The 24,327-nt window shown below is 45.7% G+C and overlaps 1 protein-coding gene across 4 annotated transcripts; it reads right to left on the bottom strand.

Moving 5' to 3' along the window:
* Nucleotides 1-1,203: 1,203 nt before the first annotated feature.
* Nucleotides 1,204-22,715, bottom strand: SLC39A13 (solute carrier family 39 member 13). 4 transcript variants are annotated; one of them, XM_049825747.1, is made up of 12 exons: nt 22,625-22,708; nt 21,488-21,597; nt 17,100-17,208; nt 15,640-15,939; nt 15,104-15,217; nt 13,300-13,421; nt 11,872-12,024; nt 6,495-6,584; nt 6,103-6,153; nt 5,740-5,872; nt 5,507-5,606; nt 1,204-4,010 (listed from the first exon to the last, which is right to left on the bottom strand). In XM_049825747.1, the coding sequence occupies exons 4-12, from the start codon at nt 15,905-15,907 to the stop codon at nt 3,935-3,937; spliced, it is 1,107 nt and encodes a 368-aa protein (XP_049681704.1). In that variant the 5' UTR covers nt 15,908-15,939; nt 17,100-17,208; nt 21,488-21,597; nt 22,625-22,708; the 3' UTR covers nt 1,204-3,934. The 4 variants fall into 4 exon arrangements, with proteins under 4 accessions (XP_049681704.1, XP_049681702.1, XP_049681703.1 ...); XM_049825745.1 differs by lacking the exons at nt 17,100-17,208; nt 21,488-21,597 and having other exon boundaries at nt 22,625-22,715; XM_049825746.1 differs by lacking the exons at nt 17,100-17,208; nt 21,488-21,597; nt 22,625-22,708 and adding an exon at nt 19,726-21,104.
* Between the last annotated feature and the right edge of the window lie 1,612 nt (nt 22,716-24,327).

Below are 24,327 nucleotides of genomic sequence, written 5' to 3'. Positions count from 1 at the left end.
CAAATTGAAAGGGCTGCTGTCAAAAGAATTTTCTTACACATACCAGCTAAATTAAGTCTTCCACATCAAGAACTAAAAAGAATTTTCAAATACAATCACTGCTTTAGATAACATGGAAAAATCCTTCAATTGTAACAGCTGTTTCCTGGAAAGATCCGAATATTTACATTTCCTAAATCTGCAATCCTATTATGTCACCCTACTCTCTACAGCAGTTCCTCAGGCTATAGTTTCAGAAAACAGGGACTTTGGCAAGACAATCCCCTTAGGAAGTTCCCGTGTACAAGACTCCCTCGTATTGTTCTCCCTCTCTGCTACTGCAGTTGTGTCAGAGACACTCTTTGTGGAGCCTGTGAACCAGGCAGCTGATTAATCCATGTTATTTTTGATTACTTTTGAGAAGGACAAAGGGATGGGGGAGGGAGGCTCACAGCACAGCCAAAGAGTGCAGCATGGCAAAGCCAGGGAGAGATTCCAAAATGTAGATTGCTGGCAAAGTCCCCAGATCATAAAATCATGCCCTTGATTACCCACCCGCCTTCATTTTCTTCCAGCTCTTGGGTTAAGGTTTTCTTTCTTCTTCAGGACGACTTCTGGTAAGAACCGAGAGCCACGTACTACCGTTCAGTATTTATAGGCTGAAAAATCTTTCAAATGAAAAGTGGGATAAGGCATGGTCTGAACCTGTGTTTTTGAAGGGTAAAGAAAATCCTTTTAGTCCTTTCTGGGCAATTCCTACATACGTTTGATGAGCACACCTTTGTCCCACATGGCAAGTAACCAGCTTAGTGTTAATTGATACCAGATAAGCCTTGAGTTTTTTAGATTAAAAAAATAACTGATAACAACAAAGTATGGTTGCAAAGCTCTCTGGATAGTCAGTTACGATGCAAGCGCTCCCCTCAAAGAGGAGCTGCTCACTTGGTGATGCTTTTCAGGGAACCCAGACCAGCAGCCGAGAATTAATGATCAAACCACACTGCTGCTGGCCCACAGTGCCATGGCAGCAGGAACGGGAAACTGGATTAGAAGCTTTTCTTTCACTTGTGAAAGCCTGAGGAGTAGAAAGGAAGGCAAGACAGAGCCCAGACTTCCCTAGACTAACCCAGAGATACTACTCTTGAATTCAAATGAAATGTGAATTGAATTTGTAATTCAAAGAAAAGTAGTACTTTCAACAATAACAAAAACCAACCACAAACCCACATGGAAAACCATTTATTTCATCTCTATTGTCTCCATGCAGAGCAGACCAATACAGATGAAGGGGGAAAATGCATAAGAGCAGCTGAAAAAATAGAGCTAGAAAATACAATTCTCTCTGCATTTCCAAAAGTGACAAATACGGTGGAGTGATGCTCCATTTCCTCCCAAGGCTCTCCATCCTCAGGCCCAGGGCTGATGTAGTGGAAAACTAATGAGCTCCCCCCTCCCACAAGCCCGATGCTACCTCCTACCAGGGTATCTTCCCAAGAACCGCAGACTGTCCAGGCCTGTGGTAGCAGCCAAGAAAAACAACTCGGAAATTCTTTCTTCAGCGTCACCCACTTCACATTCCTGAATGCTGAGCGCAAAATCCTGACTGTGGTTTTCAGTCTTGGCAAGGCTCCGCGCTGATGCAACAACGCCAACTCACGGGCACTCACCTGGCAATGCCTCAACTTAAATGCCAGCCTCATTTTGAGAAAATCATCTCGGGAAACAGCAGGCACATCTTTCTGTGCAAACCTGCATCCTCCAGAGCCCTACTACAGGGTCTGCTTAGCTGCAGTCCCTGGGCTGGGGGGGGGGGGGGGGGGGGGAAGCCCCAAAGTTAGAACTAGAAGGTTAGCATACTTCCCCAGTCCCTGCAGGCTAATCAGGTTAGTCCTCCTTCCAGGAAAGCAGGAAGCGGATGCTACCATGACAATTGACTGATAGAGGGAGTAGTTGGCAAAGGAAGGCAACTTTGTAAAGAGGAATAAAAAAATTGCACTAAGCCTCCCTCGTTGTTGCAGTAAAACTAGTTACTGATGTAAGCCTGGGGTAAGGAAAGCTGAAAAAATTTTAGACAGCAGTTCCTGGGCAGGGAGAACTGCAAGCATGAGCTCTCCAGAGCTCTCTGAAAAGTAGGACAGGAGCTGTCATAAAAAAAAGAACTGTGTCAACATTTCAGGAATCTCTTAGGGAAATAAATGCCTGTGCTGTCGGCAGCATACCTGCCTCATTGCTCTGACCCAAATCACCCTTTCAAGGGATGAGCCCTCTTGATAAGGCCCTGTGCAGACTGGAGAGCTGTACTGATTTAAAGACAGAGCCAAGCTGGTGCAATTCACATTGTGGCACCTGTTTTGTGCCCAATGACTCTGCTAGTTCAATTAGACCTGTTTTTAAACAGATTTAAGCAAAGCGAGGATAAGCTCCGCAGAAGGGGTGATGTAGTAATTGTGCACGTCTCTGTGTCAACAAAACATCCCTGGGGAACAATGGCCTGGTCAGTCCCATGAGCAGGGATGCAGGAAAGCAGCAGAAATGCCATTTATTTTATTAGTCTCAAATTGCTAAAAATGTTATCCCAGGTATCACAGAAGAGAAAACTCTTCTTAAAGCATACTTATTGTCAGCCTTTCATATCCATTTGTCTCCTTAGCGCACAGCTTTTCTAGACCCTTTTTTAAAAAGTCTTTTCACCAGCAGTTTCACCCTTCCCATTTCACCCTCCCTCCAGTATTCTTTGCTGCTGTGCCCCTTCCTTTAAGGGCTGTCAGTATTATTTCTTATCCATTCATCCCCAACAGACTAACTCCACTGTGAGGTAAGAAGCCCAGAAATAGGGTACCATCTATATTTTTGGTTATAGCTTGCTCTTCAATAGTCTACACTGAACAGAGGAAAAGCTAACTAAGGGTTATCAGCTGCTGACCAGGCTGTAGTGTTCAACTGTTGCCCAAACTGTCCAGACCTCTGCCATGACAGTCTAGGGCTGCTGTAGCATGCCAGGCAGGGCTAACATGCTACACCTCAAGAGAGCTCTGAAACATGGTGTAGGGCAGATGGTGGGTGTTGGGTCTCAAGAGCAGGCTTAGAGCCATGTTCAGCTAACGGGCAGGAGGAGAGGGAACTCAGCTGCAACAGCTACATGGCTTTCCTTCCAGACGTAGGTGAGCTGGTAGTATGGCGATAGAAGAAACATTTACTGACCATTTTTCAGATGAACAGTTAGGCTGTGCTGGTTATTGAAGTGGTTAGGGCTGAGGCAAGTAATCTCCAAGATGAACCATTTAATTGTTGTGACCTATCCTAAAGTGCCTCACACTTTTGGCTCGATTTCAACATAAACAAAATAGACCAACGAGGTGGACTGCTGAGGCTAATACTACCTTTAGGAACAAGTCAGTCAATGAAAAGCTGGAGATCAAGTTGGAAAGGGTCCTCTCCCCTCTATCTCATAGCACCGTTAACTTCTCATGGGTAGGGAGTTCTGGCTAAAGCTGTTAGTTTATTGTTGTTTTGCCATCCCTGTTCTGTCTCCAGCCCTTAGAGTGGTAGAAAAAGTCCTTCCTCTTCATCAGCTACAGGAATCGCCTCTGTTGTTTTCACACAAGAGCTTGGGAGGTGCAGTTTCATCAGAATGAACTGAATGAAACATTGTCCTTTTGCTGTGGAGCAGCTGTTCAGTTCATTTCTGCTCACTGTATCTTTTGCTCCATAAAAAACAAAACAAAACAACAACAACAAAATGGAAGCCCTGATGTGTGGATTTTCGCAGAACAGGGATAGGAGAGCCAGGGAATGAAGTCCTGCACATCCAGACCTCTTTCTCACCTGCTTCTCATACTAGCAGCCAGATCTGCACACACACACATAGGAAGTAACAATAGTGTTCCTTATTGCTTTGTAACAGCTCAGAGTCACTGTGGTGGCTCTGGGAGGCATCGTGAGGTCTGCGCAGAGGTCACTCAGTTGTGAGCGAGAGTAGCACCATGACTGTAATGCCTGTACACAGGAGCAGAATTTGCTGCAGGGAGTTCCTGGGAAAGAAACAGCAAAATTACGATGAGCCATAGACCAATCCCAATAGGCAGCAGTGAAGACGCTCACAAATGGTTTGTTCTTTGCCCTTCCAAATCTACTACAAGGAGAACACAACAGCTGTATGAAGTCACTAACACAGCTGAGAAGACTCTCCCAGCACCCCACGCAAAGAAGTTGTCTATAAACTGACATGTATTTGTTCCACTCGGCTGCAAGGCCCAGCTTCAGGTTTTAAAATCAATTTAAGCTGATTAAGTCATCCAACTACCCAGGTATATTCCTGTCCTTTCCCTCACAAGAGAACCATTACTTCTGCAGCATGTTCACAGACACTTTAGGGACCTCATCCAGCTAACAACTATAGTTACAAAAATAAAGAAAAAAAGCTGATTAATTTTTCCATTCTTTTAGCACCATCTCAGGTTTATGCTGGATTGAAGTGACTATGTACCTACCACCTCTGCATACTTTGCCAACAGCTCTGCCAGCACAAGAGGCTACCAACCCAAAGGCAAGCTCCCAACTGGTCATTAACATTTCTTCACCAGAAGTTTCTGCCTCCTCAGATATAACCGTGGAGCTGGTTTTTGAGCACTTAACTGTTTCAGTCAAAATTAACTAGATAAGCCAAGGCCTCTTATGTAAACTACTGAAGTTACCTGTCTCATTACAACTGAAATAGGAGGGAACGTTCAGGTGCAGCTCTGCCAAGAAGATCTGAGAGGGCCTTTGCTGTGGTACAGCTAGCGTTGGACCTGCTACAGCCTTAATCAGACTGCAGGAAACTAGAATAATACAGATGAGGGAAGACCAAATATACCAGAATATATATACCAGTGTAGAAGAGAGATGACTGAGGTGGGATACAGTAACAGACCATGAAATACTGAATGACAAGGAGAAGAAAACTATTTTCTACTCACACAGCAACACAGTGGTATCTAATCAAAATTAATAAGCAAGAGGCTAAAAAACAAATAGTAAGAAGAATCATTTAACACAGTGCAGTCAAACTATGCAAACTTGCTGCCAAAGGGAGATCACAGAAGCCCAAAGTAATGGATAGGGTCAAAAAGGGATGAGAGAAGCACCTGAAGGATAGGTTCACGCGTGGCTATCAGACATGCGCACCTCTACAGGGCCTCGGTTCAGACAGTCCCTAAACCAGTACGTGCCAGAAGCTGACAAGACAGACTGGGGAATGGGTCACCTTACTGGACATGTTTCTGAGCAACCTGCTCTAGCTCGTCATGCTACATACTGCACTAGCACAACCTTAGGGACTGAGCCAGTTGAAGATTCTCAGGTTTTATAGGGCCTTTGTAGTCCCATAAATGCAATAGCTTGCACAGCCATCTATCTAGATTACAGCCTTGCCCATGGGAATTGGAAAGCTGGCATTCATGTGCTCCCAGAACAGGCATGGGTAAGGGTTATATCCCTGCTCCCTGGCAGCAAGAATTGCTGCAGCACAACAGGAGGGAGCACTTACCAAGGATTCTTTTCCTCCAGGAGATCAGGCACAACATTTACCAAGGCAATATACAGAAATCCTCCAGAAGTGAAAGGGAGGATCCAGGCCACTGTTTCCCCTGCACAAAGACAGAAAGCTTTTGTTATTACTGAGACAAAGCCACGGGAGAGAACAGAGAAGGGAAAAAAGATACACACATGGGGACGATAGGCCCCCCCATCTATTCCTACAGAGGTCCCAGGGAGCCTTACCTGCTCCTTTTGGTGACTGAGCACATATTGCAAAGCAGGCTCCTAGAATACCTCCAAGAGCTGTGGAAAGCTGCATCTTGGCTGCACTCCAGCGGTCAAAGCCAGCCCGAAGTAGGATTGCAAAGTCTCCAACCTAAAAAAGCCAAGAGCTGACAGTTAATGAAAATGAATGTGAACATTCTCAGTTACAACAGCCATCCATAACAAGACCAGTGCTTCAAGACTGTTTCTAGTTTTCCATGTTGCCAGTCTCCCAGAGGGAGCAGCTTTCAAAGGGCCAAGAAAATGTTAACCCAGCCCTCCTCTTAGTAGATGAAGCACCCTTGCAATCCCTTGTGATGGCAGGATACAAAGGCCTCTCACCTCATGTGGGATTTCGTGCAGGAGAATGGCCATTGTGGTTAAGAACCCAACCTGTAGCAGAGGAGAGAAGGTGATTACTCTTTCATCTGCATGTCAAGGCCCCCTTCTCCAAGTTAAGACTTGTTACTCAGAGTTTAGAACTATTCAGTAAAAGGGTAGATGAGCTAACCCTTCCCCTAATGCCAGTAACAAATGACTAACACGTCCCAAGATTGAAGAAGCTCTGCATCAGAGGGTCAGGATAGGGTTGTTTTTTACTGTAGCCTCCATTTTCTCAGAAAATTCCAGAAGATAGGAGGCACCTCCTCACATCTTTGGGTTTTTTGCACGTTGCATCACATGTGAGAACAGGCCTCTCCAGTTCAGGACACAACTGGGGAGAGAAACCTTACCTTTCTGCTAACCAGGAAGCTGGCTGCTACTGCCAGGCCATGTGTGAAGTTATCAATGGTGTTGGCCAGCAGATTGAGGTATCCACTAATCTGCAAAGAGAAGGAAGAGCCCCTGATAAAGGAAGAGACATAACAAGATAAAAGAAAGCACATGGCTCAGACTTAGACACAGGTTATACGATCGGATGGGAAAGGTCAGGATGTGGCACTTGTGGTGAAGATCTTAAACTATGTCAGTGCTCAAGTAAAAATTAAATGTTATGTTCAGTTTTAAAGTAACTAAGGTAGGCAAGTGTTGTCTGAGATTAGGATAGTCTTCTTATGCAAATGACAAAGAGCTCTAGAAACAGAAAAAAGAGAAAGGAAAAAGAAAGCTAAAATGCAAGAATAGATCTGATTCTAAATTGAACCAATTTTAGGTAACACTGACTAATTTACACAGGTGACTGCCTTCAAATATGACCTGACCTTGTTTTCTAGTCACGTACTTTAATATTCAACTATTAAATATCTTCTCTTCAAAAGCTGGCAAGAACAATGCAACAGAACAAATGCTGCTGAAATTGCTTTTTATAACTAAACAAACCTTCAAACATTGTACTAAAAAAGCTTGTGCTTGTGGGTTTGCTTTGCCTTAACAAAGAATAAAAAGAGAAGATAGTGATGACAGTCACCAAAAAAACACCTACTAGAAGGCTGGATAGCATGTATATGCATTTGCATATAAACACATTTCTTAAAATTATAAGCATAAAGCAGCTTCCTTCCTCACAAGTACATCTCCACATTAGACCTCCCTATCATGCTAACTATAGTCACCTCCAGGCACATTCTGAGTATTTGATCTAAAGTGATTTATGAGGGTACCACCCCAGCTCTTTTGCTCAGAGGTTGTTTTCCATGAGATTTAACAAAAACTACTGCATGTGGGTCCTGAGATACTGTAGTTCACTATACGGCATTGCAGTTTAAATTATTATCAAACCAGGTGTTAGCCAATACATCAGGCTGTCTCTGGAATGCAGGAACTAAGCTGACATAGATTAACTACAGACAGATATAGGGCAACATCCAGTGAGTGGAGAGACAGCCTAGAAACTGTGAGGCACTAACCTCTTACTTCACCATCGCAGCAGATGCCAAAGTTCAGCTGGAAAAACACAAGTGCTAATGGGTTTCATGAGCCCTTTTTGGTCTTCCCCTCTTCCCTGTTTCTATCAAACTCTGCTTGGGGCATCTTTTCTTCCTGCCATCTGTATGCCACAGCTCAGGTAGGGCTTTCTGTCAAGTCTCTGTCCCTTCTGCTGGGCACTTCTACTGCACAATCTCAGGACATCTTTATAGGATCTAAACTTTTAAAAGTACATTGATGATTAAATATGAAAATAAAGAATTAAGCAAAGCCTAACTACAGAGCACATTTAAGTAATAATGTAAGTAACATCCCCACAATGGATGCAGAAGTTCCCTGCATGTTTTTGTAAGAAGGGGAACACGTGCAGGCAGACCCATGAACACAGCAGTTTTATTTCTCATTCCTCATTTTCAGTCAGATATGACTGTCTAAAATTTCTCCTTTTCATGATGGGATTTTATGCGATTGTGTTTTCCCCCACAGGCTAGTAATAATTATTCACATAAGTTTTACACAAAAATGCTTTCCCATACCACTGTATAGGGAAAAAATAGACTTCATGATTAAAACATTATGACTTTTTCTTGTCACTGGCTTGGGCAAAAGCTGTCACTGAAAGAAGCAAAGCCTTGGAGTGCTCAGAAATAAATTGAGTTGATTTGACAGTTATGAGCCTCTGACATTTACATTCTGCGAATTCCTAATAGGATGTTCTCGTTGTTCATAAAGAGCACAGCCAGATGAAGCGTTTATGTTCCTGCTTCAGAATTAATGTCACTGTGCAATAAAACATACTTCTACAAATCAGCAAGGACCCCATGTGCCACAGGGAAAAAGAAAGAATAAGCAAGGCAAAAGTCCTCTACAATGTTTTTACTTGTTGAGGGAATAAAGGCCACGATGGAGGACAGAACTGATCCATGTTTGGGTGGAAAGGAAGCCTCCCACCTGCAGCTTTCAAGCTAGGACAAATTATTACAGCAGCAGCTAAAGAGCAGAAGTTCTAATATGCATGGACAAAGGACAACTGATTACAGCTTACTAATCATTAAGCCCTGAAGGGTGACTTTGTTTAAATACTATCCTTCCCTTTTTGTTTTCTGAAAAAAAGGGGGTTACTGAGCGAACAGTAGAACCAAAGAAGCCTGGCTTGCTATGGCTTTCTCTCCTTTCTTCGCAAGCACCTACCTGGCTCGTTTCCAGCAATGCTGTTTCTCTGCATGTCCCTTCCCCACCCCGCACTGCATGACAGCCACTTCCCCACCAGGTAGGGGCAGGGAGACTTGCCTGCTGATCTGCCAACCAGGCAGACCTGGCATGCAGCATGCAGCATGTAACTTCTGCCAGAGTTTTTTCAATAGGGGATTAGTTTGCATCCCTCTTCTACTGCCATGCTGATTTTTATGGAACTTGCAGAAATTTGATTACCCTCAAGACTTCTATCCTCTCTTGAACTCCAGTAAAATTAATTACGGGTTCAAAAGTTATTGAAAATGAAGGGCAGAACAGATGGACAGACAGATGGAATGACTGCTTATGTTGTTGCCTAAGGAAACAGGCTAACAATGCAAGAATATCTTGGTAGTTTTGGTAATTTCCCCCCTACCAGAAAGACTATTAAAATATTCAGATTATATGCTCAGAAGGTAGAAAGTTAAAACTACACACGTTAACTTGTTAGTTTCTATTTCGCACATACTGACAACAGTCTATAGGACCGAATAGACATGTTAGGGTCTTAAAGACAGCAGGGCTCTCCATGGTTGTCTAGACCTTCTACATAACACAACTGAAAGAATCTCATTCAATTTCTGCATGAAGCCCATTGTTTCTTCTTTCTATGTACTTCATAGAAAGCAGCTTAAATCACAGCTTAAAGTCCACAAGTGACAAAGAATCTACTGTTTCTAAGGTAAGTTGGTCCACTGGCAAGTTACCCTCAGTTACAGAGTCATCTGATTTCTAGTCTGCTACTGTTTGGTATCAAATTTAGTCATGCCTCTTACATGGGTATTTGTATACTTTAAGTCGCCCCTGATCTGTCACATCTACAGAGCTGAAGACTAAAGAAAACCACTTCTTATCACATACTGCAAACCTAAAATAATTATTTCAGCTCTTTCCTGACCCCTTTACAAATTACCAGTAGTATTTTGGATACTGTGAACAACACTACTGGAAAAAGTCAGATAGGTGTTTCCCTACTGCTATACAGAAAGAGGAACACTCGCCTCTTCTCTTACATAGTATTTCCTACTCACCCATCCTCCTGGATGTAGCTTCATAATGGAAGAATGTGTACAAACAATTTCCTACTGTGATTCTCATACCTTTTTCCAAGGCATTGACTTCCTAGAAACTGTCCCTATCTGGTAAATATGACCTGCATTCTTTCTTAATCTATTCTTTAATATTTGCATGTATCAAAACATGTTAAAAATTCAGCTCTTCTGATGAAGTTAGTCGGTTTAGCCAGTATCGCTGACCTCATGCAGTCACAATGTGCCATTTAAATAATATAGTAGTATCTGCAAATGTGAAGATACACTGGTTTTATAAATAATCACTTAGAAAAATCATAAACCACCAGTGAACAGATTTGAGTGGAGCTGCATTAATCCACTCCCTGTTGATATTATAGAATAACCGATTTTTAACACAGCTAATGTTAGCAAAGTTGATTTCATGCAGTACTAGTTTTATTAGAATGCGGGAGAAAATTATGTTTTATACACGTTTGTCAGTGTCATTCCCTGTATCAAACAATCTTATGACCAAATAAAAGGCAGGGAAAAAAATGTCTGGTTGACAAGAATTCATCTTGCATAATATCATATCAATTAGCATTAATTACATTATTATTTTTTACATTAGGACCAGGCCCTGAGCAATTGTGTCCCCCATCAGTGTTTCATTTCTACTTGAAATCAGTGGTAGGCTAACCATCCTTGAAGTCCATAGTTCCTTGTATAAGCCTTTCTAAAATAATGGCACAATGTTTCATAACCCAGTAATATTGGTTTCTTCACCGCTATCACCTCTAGAAACAACGCAGCGGCACCTTGCAGTTTGTGCAGTGTTCTGTACAGATTATGTGAATGTGACAGATATCGAAAATACACAGTGACCTCAGCATATCTTTCACATTGTGTAGTAAGAGCTATAAAGTTACAGCAAAACTGATTTAAAATAGAAAGACTGAAGAGCATCTGACTGACCACATATCCAGGTTTGGGCTACTTCATGCAACCACACTTTCTGTTCATAGTTACTCTCCTACTGTTTTGCACATTTTTATGCGCTTTCAGACTCAAATTATAGGTCCTCTTTTGCCAAAGCAGTCGTTTACTCTCTTGCTTGTAATGCTCACCCAGACAAGGGTTTCTGCAGTGCAAAGATAGTAACATAAAACTGAAAGCGAAGCCAATCTAAAGGTTAGCCACTGCCCAATGGTACAGTACTCCTTTTCCCTTCCTCTACCTCCAATTCTATGAGCTTGCTGATCCCCCTTATCCCAACACTACAGGCTGCTTGTCTACATGCCAAGCTGATTCAAGAAGTTAAGTTAGGAGAGAAATAAATGGGGTGTGGGGGTGGAGAAAAACAGAAAAAGCAAATTCTTTGCCTGTTTAGCTCCCTGAATAGGCTCACTGTGGGGTCAGATGAGGTCCAGAGCACACGAAGTGATGCAAAATACAGGTTTGGAGGCAGAAGTGGATAAGAAGCCCTTTTGGGCAGCAGATAAACTGCTAATCTGAGAAACTGAACTTCTAAGTTTTACAGTGGATAGCTTCAACTGTCAAAATGCTTCCAAAAGGTGCCTTAAAAGGAAATGTGGAGCTCACAACTGCTACAATGCAGGCACTAGAGAACAGAGAAATCATGGCACAAAAATTGAAGCAAATAAAGTTATAATGACTATAAAATATAGAATAACAAAATGTGAAAGTACTGTACTTTGGTCTCAGGATTCAGCCAAAACACACATCATCAGACTTATGCCTTCACAATAGCGACTTTGCCTCTTTTGCATAAGCTGCAGTGCAGATTTTCTCCAAGTCCGCTACTTCCTCCCTGCTGTGACCTGGACAGACACTTTTGACAGAGCAAAATTAAGCACAACTCACTCAAAGACTGAGCTCCCACTCAGGTACTGTTCTTTCTGCAGACAACTCCTGACTGAATGTTAAAATATGTGGCTTGAAAATGTAAGATGTGAAGGTCAGTTTGTGGGTCTCTTACCTTGATTCTGTTGTCTGTTGGACAAGACTGGAGAGAGGAGCCATTACACTGAGTTGAATTTGTTCCTGCTCTTTGGGATTGGCCTGCCACCTTTGGCAGGGGGTAGCCACTTCCATTGGGAATCTTTCCAGCTGGTGCTTTGGAATCACAGCCCTATTAGGGGAAAACAACTTGTCACTGCCTTTTTGTCAGTGATGTATGAGCAAGGTCAGAAATCCAATCTTCACCCTTAATCCTTTTGTCCTTACAATGCAAATTGGCAGCTTTGGTACCCCAGTTTAATAACGAGAACTGCCAGAAATAAGACCGAATTCAGAGAGCATTTGTGACATCTGCTCTGTGAGACAAAATGAACAAAGACTTCCCCAATCACCAAGAGAAGGAAGGTAGAAAGAGAGAGGAAGAATTGGAGTCACACCCCCTTGGCATGAGCCAGGTTCACTGGAAAGACGAGGGAGTGAGCCTGCCACTCCTGCTGGCAGCTGTGGCCCAGAGAAATACAACTCCATCTGGGCAGGGGGTGGGGGAAAAAGTCTTGCTCTCCCCAGTACATCAAAATATGTCTAGGGAATTATTCTATAGCTGGGATTGCCAGCTTCCAAACAACAAAACGTTCATCTCGGACTTTAGTGTCTCTCTGTAAATCAGAAGATTAAGTTCCTTTCAGACTTCTAAAGTCTCATGTTGAGTTAAAGTAACACCTAATTGCTCTTATGCAGTGCCTGACCTGCAGTTTCACCTCTCAAAAGTCATGGCACAGAAAGGACCTAGCAGTCTATCGGAGTTGCTGCTAGGAATTGTGCAGATGTCTGAGGACTAGCTGCTCTCCTCTATCTTGGAATTACCTTCTGGCCTTCTACATTGCACATTTGCAGCTGGGTGACTCTCCTCTGAACCATTACTTAGGATTACCTGGCCAACCATAAACCCGTTCTACTACAAAGTCACCTAAGAAAACACCTGGTCCAGGCCATACCCAAGAAGAGGGGGTAGCGAGGAACACCTTCCAGAGAAGGCTGGTCTTTGTCCTGACTGAGGACCGAGAAGGGGAGTGAGTCACGATGGCTCAGTGGAACACGCAACAGCAAGCCGTCATCCCTCAAAGCTTACTTGAGCAAAAGTCTCATCTGCAGAGCACTCCGGCTCCTAGTCCCAATAAAAGGGGAGCTCTCTTTCACACATACCACATCAAGAATGAAACCAGCCTAGAGGTGAGAAATCTCATCTAAAACCACAAAACCAAAGCCTGGAGATGAAACACCTTCTTCTACAGCCCAGTGTCAAAGAAGTGGCAAAAAGCTCTGAAGGGAGGACAAGCTACTCACAGCTCCAGGATCATTTGCTGAGCCTCTCAGATAGGGCAGATGAGGTGTTTAGTACAGTGCCCCAAACATAACAGCACTCCCTCTGCTCTGGCTGCTAACTTACCACATCAGGGCACTCCTTCTCTTCTTTCTCTAGGAAGATCTTCTCTAGCACCAGGAAGGTCAGGAAACCAATGATCACCCAGAGACCCAGAAGCTTCTGCTGCTGAAAGCTCTGCCCTTCTCCTGAGGGAAAAGAGAGAAATCTTCATGTCAATATCAGGTATACAGTGTTTCGCACATGTGAACCACTGCCCCCCAGACAGTTTAACAAGCAGTTCCAAGACAAAAAAAAAACCAAACAAGAAACAACAATGGAAATGCTGCCTGCAAGGAACAAGGAGCAAACATATCTTGAAGCAAATTAGTTTAACTTGCTCATTCTTGATCTAACAGATAAACTCATCTCAGGACACTCAGAGTGATATCCCCACCCCTTTTTCTTCAATAGTGCAATCCAGAACATTTCCTGACAACACAAGGAATTTCCCCGAGCAAAAATCCTGCAGCTGTATCTACTTAGCAGCAAGCCCTGACATGAAATCTGCCATTGGTGGAGCTACAGACTCACCTTCCCCTTTCTGCCACACCTGGGCAAGTTATTAAGCCCAGAGCTATAAACTTTTCAATTACAGCCAAGCTTGTGAGATAATCATCCATTCAGCCTGGCTGCAGAAATGGAGACTGCATTGCAGTGGAAGAACAGAACTCTGTAATGGGGCTTACATGAGTCAAGGAAACATTTATGCTTCAGGACAGTCTGGCAGAAGCAAACAAGCTAGAGCAGGAAGAGAGAATCGTTTGGGAACCACTGCAGAAAAGGTAAAAAAAGGACAGGAGGTTCTGCTGGCAGCGCTAGAGCCATGAGGAAGAAGAAGACTAAAGGCCCAGCAGATTTGAAATCCCAGGACACAGGTGCAAGGAAGTCTGCAAAACTCAGGGCATCCTTTTCCCCCCTCTCACATTTTCAGCAGGGAAATGATTTCTTGATTTCTCAACAGGTCGGATGCAGCAGCACTTGCCGTCTATGCTGTCAGTTTGCTGAAGCAGAGCGATACAATCACTACAGCTTTCAACAACCCTGGCTATCTGAGGGGTGAAGGAGATACACTGATACTACAAGCTCTAACCCAACCCAGACAGTGTTTAGTTTGCTGGCGAACACAGGTTTCTGTTACCTGCATTTCCTTTTTCTCCCCATGCCCCTCCCCGCACCCCCCACCATCTTAGTCACAGTTCTATGGACAATTTTTCCATGACTTCTCCTTGAGCAAAGATTGAGAGGACAACACATTTGGGCTCCCATAGATCGAAGCAGAAGGGCCCCAGTTAGTCCCAAGAAGGAGGCTCTAGCAGTAACACTGTTATAGGGACAGATTTATAGACAAGATGCATCTGATGGGACAGAATCCCCACCTGAGATGGTGCACATGTTCATTTACCAGACCACACATGCATTCATAACTTCCCATCAGGTTAAAGAAGCATTCCCTTTCCTTACAGAAAGGACAAAGGGAAATCAACAGAGATTTACAGGAGCCCAAGGCAAAATAGGAAAAGTTGATAGACAAGAAATCCATTGCAAGTTACTAAACATACAGAAACTGCAGCCAAGTCAGGAAGCCTCCAATCTCAAAATCTTTGGAGGACTGCAAAGTACAAAAATGAAGTATTACATGTGTTTTTATTGTTGTTATATCCTTCCCTAGGCATTTGCTTTTACATGTTGTTTGAAAGTGAATACCGGCCTAGACCAGTTTTTGGGCTGACCCAGCCTGGCTGGTCTTGTTTTCAAGACTGAACGGACTCAAAAAAATGTACCAGTAGACACAGCACAGACTGCTTCTAGGCACATAAGGCTTTCCTACCTGTCGTTGCACTGCACGTGTAGGCCCAGGCTTCAGGAAGCAGGTGCAGAAACACATTCCCCAGTAGTCCACCAATTGCAAAACTCAGTAACTGCTTCAAACGGTGTGATCCAGCTAAAAAAAAAAAAAAAAAAAAAAAAGAAACAAAACCTGATCACAACTCAGCCAAGAGCCAAAACATCTCCAGCTGAGATTTTGCACAAAGAGACCTAAATTGGAAGCATCTGCAAAGCAAGCTTTCAAAGAAGAGAGCACAAAACAAATAGCTGCAGTGCACCACTTGGCTGGGACAGCAGTGTGTGGGAGGGTCCTGGACCAAGCAGGGTGCAAAACAAATACTCTTTGTACAAGCTCCATCCAGGGCTTGCATTTTTCCAAGGACTCCCCATCAGATTGGTAGGTATGGACTAAAGCACCAGAAACAGACTATTTTAGAGGACAGTATTTCTGTGACAAGGTCCTGTTCATCACTGTGCCATTCAGTCCCAATGCAGGACTTTTGGCTTCAGAAAGGCCAATGCAGGTACCAGGCTTACCTTCTGACTGCAGAGCAGCTCCCGTCTCAAATGGGATCACCAGCAAGGGGAAGACCCCACTCAGCCCCACCATGAATGAACCGATGAGGGAACAGATCCAGGCATCCAGCCGCTCGCTGCTGAAAAGGTTTCCCCAGGACTCTGCCTCCTTCTCACACAGAGGACCAGAACCAGCAGCAACATGACTCCTCGGGAGCTGCTGGGCTTCACAGGCCACGATCAGAAACAAGGAGATCGTCCCATCAAGCAGAAGCTTTTGTTTTGTCATCACTAAGTGGTCTCAGCCAGGCTGGCCAATCTCTGGAAAAAGCATGGGAGAGCAGTTCTGAGAGTGTGCCCAAGATTCCCTCCCACCATCCCAGAGGAAAGGACTCGATCACACCATCCCCTCCCTCAGCATCTTAGCACGGATTTCAACACAGCAGTAAAGGAACAGAAGCTGTTTATCATCGGGTGCATGAAACTGCACATGAGGCATCTTATGAAGGAGTCTGGCTTTCAGCATCTTCTCTCAGGTGGACTGGACAAGGAGTCCAAGTACCCTCGTCCTTGCCCTTCAGTGTCCCGAGGCTTTGACCGGAGATGCTACCCAGACAAGCCTTCTCCTCTTTACCATGGAACAGCATCCATGTAACAAATTAGGATGCAGGACAGGCAACATAACAGAGGTCCATAAAATCACGAGTGGTGTAAAGATGGTAAACAGGGATAGATTATTCACCGTCTCTTCAGACATAAGTGCTAACAGCCATCACATGAAGCCAGCGAGGGTCAGCGTCAAAGCAAAACAAACAAATGTGACTCTTCATCAGCAGGTAGCTTGTGTGGTAGTACTTCTCCAAAAATGATGGAAAATTTTACATGGATTCAACAAAAGAAATGACAAGTACTAGAAAGACAAATCTATTGATTGTTCATGGTTAGACAGCTCACATTAGACTCAGGAAATCCCCTTATCTGAAAGGAGGGTGGAAGAGTAGTTGGAAAATATCATATATAGTTGTCCTATTTTTATTCTTTCCTGGAAGGATACTGGGTTAGATGGTCTCTTAGTTAAAATCAGCACAGCTGTTACTAAGAACTCTTCAGTCACAAGAAAACCAGAGAGAAGTGGCATGTTAGAAAGGAAAATGAAGATAATTACACTCTCACTGGCAAACAGAAGAGGAAAGCAAATGATGCAAAGGCTGAAGTACAAATGCTCCTTCAGTCTCCAGAATAAAAAGTGAAATGTGACAAGCAAAATTAATTTGGAAATGGGGGAAAAGAGTGGGTTAGAAAAGAATGACTTAACAAATGTTCACAAAACAGCTGTAGATTGAGAGGGAATAATGGCAGTCACCTGAAAGCATGTAAGAAACCAGTCAAAGTAATCTCTGAAGAGTTAGTGACCATCTTTGAAAATTTACAGGAAAATGGGAAGGCCACAGAAGGCTGGAGAAGCACCATGCCTCACCTACCTTTATAAAAAGAAAAAAAAAGTTGGGAGAAGACTTAAGAAGTTACAGACCAGTAACTTCAATCCTCTGAAAGATTCTTGATCAAGTTATATGATCAGTTTGTAGTTACCTATAAGATAAGAAAGTGATAAAGATAGCAAAGCATTAAGTAACAGCCAGACAGAAAGGGGCCTGAAATTATCAAGACAAAATTCAGGGAGTTGGAACCAATCTAAGGGCTCACTGAAGCTGAAAAGGGCAGTGTTGCCCCTTGTCCCCCATGCCCTCAGGAAGCATCCCCTCCCCATGCTCACACCTGACTCCAGGAGTGAGCAGAGTCAGAACAAACTAGCAGGAAAAAAATTTTTTTTTTTTTAAAGGCTTGGCCCTTTTCCAATTTCAGTCCTGAACTAAATCACTGCAGGAGGACGGCCCAGCTGCAGTGAGCAATCAAAAAGAAAATTAAAGGGCAGGGTCCCATGGCTTCTGTAAAGGCGAACACTGAGCTCCAAGCACAGTGATCATGGACATCAGGAGCAGGGAGGATGCAAGAAAGAACCAGTGAAGACACTGGCTTGGCTAGCTGTGGAAGAACCACTAAAACTTTCTCTGGCAAGATAACTTCTGATCAAGTGTAAACTCTGCTGACCCATACAAAACCCATCACTTTTTTTTTTTTTTTTTTTTGACAAGAAAAAAATCCCTTACAGCAAGTTCAAACCAGCTCAGGAGTTTGTGTCATCTTACTGCAGTGTTTTTGATCTGGCTGCAGGAACCCTAGACCTACCTATAGCATACTATCAAACCAATCTCAGTAAAGATCAGTACAAAACAGTATGCTAAGGGGAAAACAAACAAACAAACAGACCCCCAACAAATGGACATGACAAAACAGTAACTCTGATGTGCCACAAAAAAAAGAAATATGCATACATGCATTACATTGATTCAGAAATTAATTCCAAGTCAGCAGGCTTATGTTGCTACAGAGTAGGCAAATGACATCCTGGGACATATTAGTAGCTACATTGTAGGTGTGACACAGAAGCAGAGATTCCATTCCCCTCCACACACCTGAGACTTTAGCCAACAGGCCGCGCCCAACCTCAAATGCTCTTCTTTAGAAAACAGATGCAAAAATCAGAGACATTGCAGTGGAAAGAAACAAAAATTAGAGTGTAGAAAGCATGACCTGGAAAAAATGACTGAAGGACCTGGGTGTGTTTAGTCCTAAAAAGATAACACCGAAGGGAACAGAAGAGTCTATGTACATTAAAAGTCACAAGAAAGGGGGAAAGCGCTCAACTCTTCTTTCACAATGTAACATCAGCTTAAATGGTAAATAAGATTCAGCATGGATACAAAGAAAAAAATTTACATAGTGCCAAAGTAGTGATATACTGAAACATGTTATCTATGATGCAGAATCTCCAGCACTGTTTTTTCTTTTTCTTTTGAGAAACAGAATAAATACCTGATGCAGATGTTATTTAATTGCAAAGACTAGGTCCCTTCTTGAAGTCCCTCCAGCCCTGCACTTCTAATTCAATGTAAGCCAATAAGATCCTTGTTTTAGTGGCAGGACCCTAGGAAAGGGGGCAGGTTTTCAGGTGTAAATCACTATTGGCACAACCACTTCAAAACAATTGGGGTGGGGTGGCAGCAAGGGACATCTTCATCTCTCACAGCACTCCGTGCACCAATTCAGCTCAGGCGCTGAAGTGAACAGGCACTGGGCTGATGATGCTCAGAGCGCTAGTAACAACTGCAAGCACAGCCTGATGGGCCAGAGATGCCACCCTTTGCTGAGCTCCACCACACCAACGTTACCTGGGATCCTGCAAGACCCTCTGGCTCCCCTCCCTGGGATTCAGGCTCCCCCCACAGCTATGCAAACAGAAACACACAACTATGGTAAAACTATGCCATGGAATCCCCCAAATTTCTCCTTGGGGGGGGGGGGGGGGGGGGCGAAGATGGGAAGCTCTTAAAATGTTAGCTGTCCCCTAACTGAACAGTTTCTTCTGTCCTGAGTACCCATACAGGCTGAAGCCATCAGCCACAGAGGCATCTGCACAGGGAGGTGACAGCACTCTTCAGGCAGATTACACCAGCCACAGCCTCCTCTCTGCTTACTAGCTGCTGCATAACAACCTGCAGTTAGAGAATTTCCTGCTTTAAAAAAAGACAGGCACCCCTTCCAACCCCAGCACGGGTCTGATGGACGTCCTCTTCCTTTATGACAGGGCTGGACCTAGAAAATGACTGAGAACAGCTTCTTTGTGAGGAACAGACGAAAAAAATAAATAAATCAGGATTTATACAACCACCATATGCCTATGAAGAGGCAACAAACACACACAGCAAAACAACTGCTCTCCACAGCTTGGCAATGATGAAAAGTGGCACAGACGGGCCTCTTCTGCAACGCTGTCGTCACAGCTTATGAGAATCAGTCTGGAAAAGTAATCACTGCAACTGATCCAACAGGTCCATTTCTTCCATCTCATTCTCCAAACTCACAGCCCACATCTGCCCCAAGGGACACCTGAAAGGGTCTTTCAGACTAAGTGACCAAAATCCTGGAGAGAGGCAGTAGCACATAGGACAAAGGGGATGTCTAGGGCTCTGAAAACAGGCTGCATACCTGGCTTCATGTCCTTCTTCCAGCAGCAAAAGGGACGAGGTCACCCAAAATGGGATGGTGGTGGACAAGAAATGTGCATAAAGGGGTAGAACACTGATTCCCCTAACTCACATTTGTGTCAGTCAACTTTCTGTGGCCCACGGGTCTGTCTTCTCTTGTTACTCACACAAGGGAAAACCAGTACATTCCTTTGCACCTGTGCTGCCTGACCATCATCACCTTGTGGCTCAAGAACACCCCCATATCTCATGCAATAAATTCCTGATGCTTATAAAACATCTATGAGGAACATCCAGGACACACCTGATCCTTGTTCCCAGCTAATCACTTAGACCATATTCCCAGCATTTGCTTCTTCCCAACATATCGTAACCACTTGCTCTAAAAAATGCATTTTTTATCTCTATAGCCCCTTTGCTTCTCTACCTCATTAGTACTTGCTCCTCATGAAACATTGTTTACTTAATGTTTGTAAAGTCTCTAAATTCAAACTGCTGCTCCTAAGACAAATATTTAAGGGGAAGAAAAGGAGCAGTCAAGATGTAGTCCTAAGGAAAAAACAAAGCTTAAGAGAGAAAATAATACCCTGCCGCTACAGTTGCAGAGGGTGGAAGAAGTCTTTACGTACCCCTAATTTTAGACAACAGCATCTGTTTTAGGAACCCAGCTAGAGAAGGTCTTGATAAATTTCTAGAGAAAGCACCTGCAGGTTCTTAGAGAAGGCTGTGGTCACTATGTGGCAGAGGCATAACCAGGTTATAGAGATATGTTTTTCTCAAGAAGGGTATATGACCTATTTAAGAACATGCATGGGACAGAAATAGCCAGTGCATCATTTACTCATCAGTTTTGACAACACCGCCATTTGGGACCACAGCTCGCAGCCGTGCCGGATCACAGCCTGGTCACCATTACCACTGGCAGCACTCTCCAGAGTACCATGTCTCCCTCGCAGGTCTCTGAGCCAAGCATTCAGGAGTCACATCTGCTCAGCTCCTTCTGCAACAGCCTCAGGACCGGAATAACTATGAGGTCTTCCCAGCTCAGAGAAAAACAAACAAATGAGAATTTGCCATTTACAGACCCCTGAGTGGGGCAGGGGGAGGCTGTACATCAAGCCGGAGGAGCTCCTGCCATCCTCCCAGGAGGCTCCCCCACCTCGCAGTGCTCACTGAACACCTCTGTAGCAGGCAGTGCCTGAGAAAACATGGACAAAACTTAAAATGCCAAGGCAAAAACCTACTGGAAAAGAGAAAATAAAATATTGACAAGACAACGATTCCTGCAGCAACCCGCCTCTCCTCCTAGACACTGCCTTTTCAGACCACACAGCTTCATCTCCGTCTCAGCACAATTGCTCATTGCCACACAATTGATATTTTAGATGTTGTTGGGGGGGGGGGGGGGAAGAAAAAAGGCTTTTTTACAAGTGTTTCCCCTGGAAGCCAGTTGCCCGGTCTTACAGTTGCAAAAGAGTACTGCATGGAATGGAAAAAAGTTATTTTCCAGGGAGGAAGCATAATTTTCAGCCAAAAAATTCTCCATGAGCCGCCTCCCTCCATTAGTCCTATGGAGAGCTTTGAATTCCTCCTGGACACCCTGACCTCAGTGGAGGCACAAAAGGTCTCCAGCCTCCCCCCTAGCCTCCAGCACTCCCTTCTCTCTCAAGCACTGCTCATCTTTAGGAAACGCACTGTTCTGCTGGGACCCTTGCCCTTTCCCCCACCCCTCTCATAATAAACCACTTTGCACAGAGACTCACGTTTCTGCAAATCACCCACATCACAGCATGCGCAGCTAAAAGCTGGAGATGCACCGGGTTAAGAACAACGGGGTATCGCGATCAGAACAGATTACGGACCCCGCGCAAACCTAAGAGTTGGCAAGGAAGGCAATTAAAACACTGATCGAACGGTTATAAACGTAGTTTGGGAGACAGCGGTTCCTTCCCCATCCTACCCAGGATGAAAGAGGAAAGTTTGGGGATCAGGCAACGGCGTTCACGCCCCTCAGGGCTAGGTGGGATTTCTCTCGTGGCAGCCCGAGGCAGAGGCCGGGCAGAACCGGTCCCGTCCCCCCCCCCCCCCGCCTCCCCGAGCACTCGCCGGGTGCCGCAGACCCTCGCCCGGCCCGGGCCAGGCTCCGGCACAGCTCTTATCTCTTTTGTCGTGGTTTCTAACATCACCGCGGACCGGGTCTGATGGGACAGACAGCGCGGGTTTTCCATTAGAGGAATGCTGACCGATGCAAAGTGAGACATGTTCCCCGGGGGGGAATGGAGGGGGGGGAGGTGGCGACGGTGGAGTGTGTTGTGTGCAATTAACCCTCTCCACGCACCTTACAACTTAGTTGCCCCCCCAGGGTCCACGCAGGGCCCGCCCAGCCCGCGGAAACCGGCTCCTCCCGCGGGGGGAGGGAAGCAGGGAGTGGGGCAACCCCCCCCCCCCCCTCCGCCGCCACCGCCGAGACCTTTCCCTCCTTCCCGGAGGAGCGACTTCCAAAACTTTTCTCCGCGGCGGCTGAGCTCCCAGCCCCGGGCTCGCCCGCAGCGGCACCCCCGGCAAGCTGCAGCAACGGCGGGCCAGGACCGGGGCGGGGGGGGACGCCGGTCCCGGGGGGGGGGGGGGTGGGGGGGGAGGGGTGCCCACGGTCTCGCCGGGCCGGGGCACGGCTGCCGGCAGCAGCGGCCCGGCCAGTCGCTGCCCCGCTCCCCGACGCCTTTCCCAAACTTACCCCGCGCTCGGCCGGGCCCCGCCGGTGCCGGGACTCGGCTCCGCGACGGGCAGCGCTGCCCTAACCCCGTTCCCCCCCCCCCCCCCGCCGCCACCACCGCAAAACAGCGGAGCGGGGGTACCGCAGGTCGAACCCCACCCGCTCCTGGGCCGAGAGCCGTCGTTACCGTCCGCCGCCGCCGTGTCCCGGTCCTCCGCTGCCATCCAGCCGCGGCTTCGGCGTGGAGCCTGCCCCGCCCGGCGGCCCCTCAGCTCCGCCTCCCCCCGGCCGGCCACGTCGGTCCCGGCCTCCTCGGCACCAGCGTCGCCGCCCCGGCGGGGACCCGCCGCCGCGCAGCGCTTCCGGCCGCCGGGGAGGGGCGGCCGTGCTTCCCGGCCCCGATCCCGGGCCGGCGGGGCGGAAGCGGAGCTGGTCGCGCAGGGCCCGGGGACCGCGCACTTCCCACCACCACCCCCCCCCCCCGGCCCGGGCGAGGAAGGGGAGGGCGGCCCGAGCTCCGCCGCCGGGGCCTTGGGCGCCTCGGCGGGAGCGAAGTCCTTGCGAACGGCGCTTTACAGCTCGCACCTCGTGGGGATGTAGCGAGATGTTTTTACGTATCGCCGGCACGGGCCGCTTCTGGGCGGTGGGACCGAAACACGCGTGCTGTGGAAGACCTGTCTTTCTAGAATGTGCTTACTGAGATCTTTTCACTTTTTTTTTTTTTTTTTAACCTGTCTAATGGGATTATAAATTCCTTGGGCTACAGATGTGTGAGGATGAGCACAGTGGAAACCTGGTTTTGAGCAGAATTTCTGGAAGTTGTTAGAGCAGAAGAACGTATGGCAGCCTCCCCTAGGACTTGGCCTCCAAATGTTTTTAAAAGTTACAGTAGTTTTTAAACATACTTGCCTCCTCCTTACAGGTTCATTACAACCTTCCTGATGACACTTAAGTAACCCCAGAGCTCCACAAGCACTAGTGTCCTGACTATTAGTGGTGAAGAATACCCACGGTTCTTACGGAGATTTGCAGAAACTGCATGTGCTCAAGAAAGTAGGTCAGAGGAGGACAAAGATTTACAAGCTGAGCTAGTTTGGAGCTATACGGTTTCCAATACAGACATTTTCCAAAACGTACTGATGTACCTTTTAGTTCCATCTCTTAACCATTTTCCCTGAGAGACAGAACTTGTTTCTCCCTTGCTTCCCGAATGAATCCCATTCCCCAAGGAGAAGCTGCTGATGCTGACGCTTCTTTCTACAGTTTCGCCCTAGCCTCATTACATCATACCAATGTCATGCCCTGGAGCAGGAGCTAGGAATTAAGTCAGCCACAGTCGCCTGCACTGGTTTAGCTGCTCTTTCTGCATTCATGTAACGGGAACACAAGCCTACATGCTACTGCACTGCAAGTGCAGTTTAAGAAAAGTTACATCTTTCTCACTTGCCAGCAGAATGTTTATATAGGAAGCTGAATTCTGAAAGTGAATTTTTAAAGAAAAAGTATTTTGCATTTTGTTCTCAAGTTGTAAGATGTATGGTTCTTGCGTTCCACAGCCGCCTTCCTACTGCCTGAATAACTACCATCAGCCTTCCCGAGCCTTGCTCCAGTGGCACAGTTGCCTGTGCTGATGGATCATACCTGTGATTATCACAGTTACAACAGGCACCTCCTCAGGTAAACCAAGCCACACCGAGAATTTCAGACTATTGCAAACAATAGTGTTATGATCTCAGAGAAATGAGTGGGAATTTGCTTTTGACTTCAGTGATGTAGGATTTCACTCCGAGAGTTTCCGTTTTTATGACATTCTGCTGTAAGCCAACACAGGAAGAATTCTGAACAAAATGTGCACCTGTGTCATCAGGTGGCAGCTGCTAATACACCGAG

The sequence above is a fragment of the Accipiter gentilis genome, chromosome 22, assembly GCF_929443795.1.
Source record: "Accipiter gentilis chromosome 22, bAccGen1.1, whole genome shotgun sequence".
Taxonomy (NCBI): Eukaryota; Metazoa; Chordata; class Aves; order Accipitriformes; family Accipitridae; genus Astur; species Astur gentilis.
This window is presented reverse-complemented; position numbering and strand designations above follow the sequence as displayed.

Excerpts from the sequence above, each read along its gene's own strand:
- SLC39A13 (XM_049825745.1), bottom strand. The coding sequence starts at position 15,907 with ATGACAAAACAAAAGCTTCTGCTTGATGGGACGATCTCCTTGTTTCTG. Across the intron at positions 15,218-15,639 it reads AGCTGCTCTGCAGTCAGAAG|CTGGATCACACCGTTTGAAG; the intron begins GTAAGCCTGGTA and ends TTTTTTTTTTAG. Across the intron at positions 12,025-13,299 it reads AGAAGGAGTGCCCTGATGTG|GGCTGTGATTCCAAAGCACC; the intron begins GTAAGTTAGCAG and ends TTCCCCTAATAG.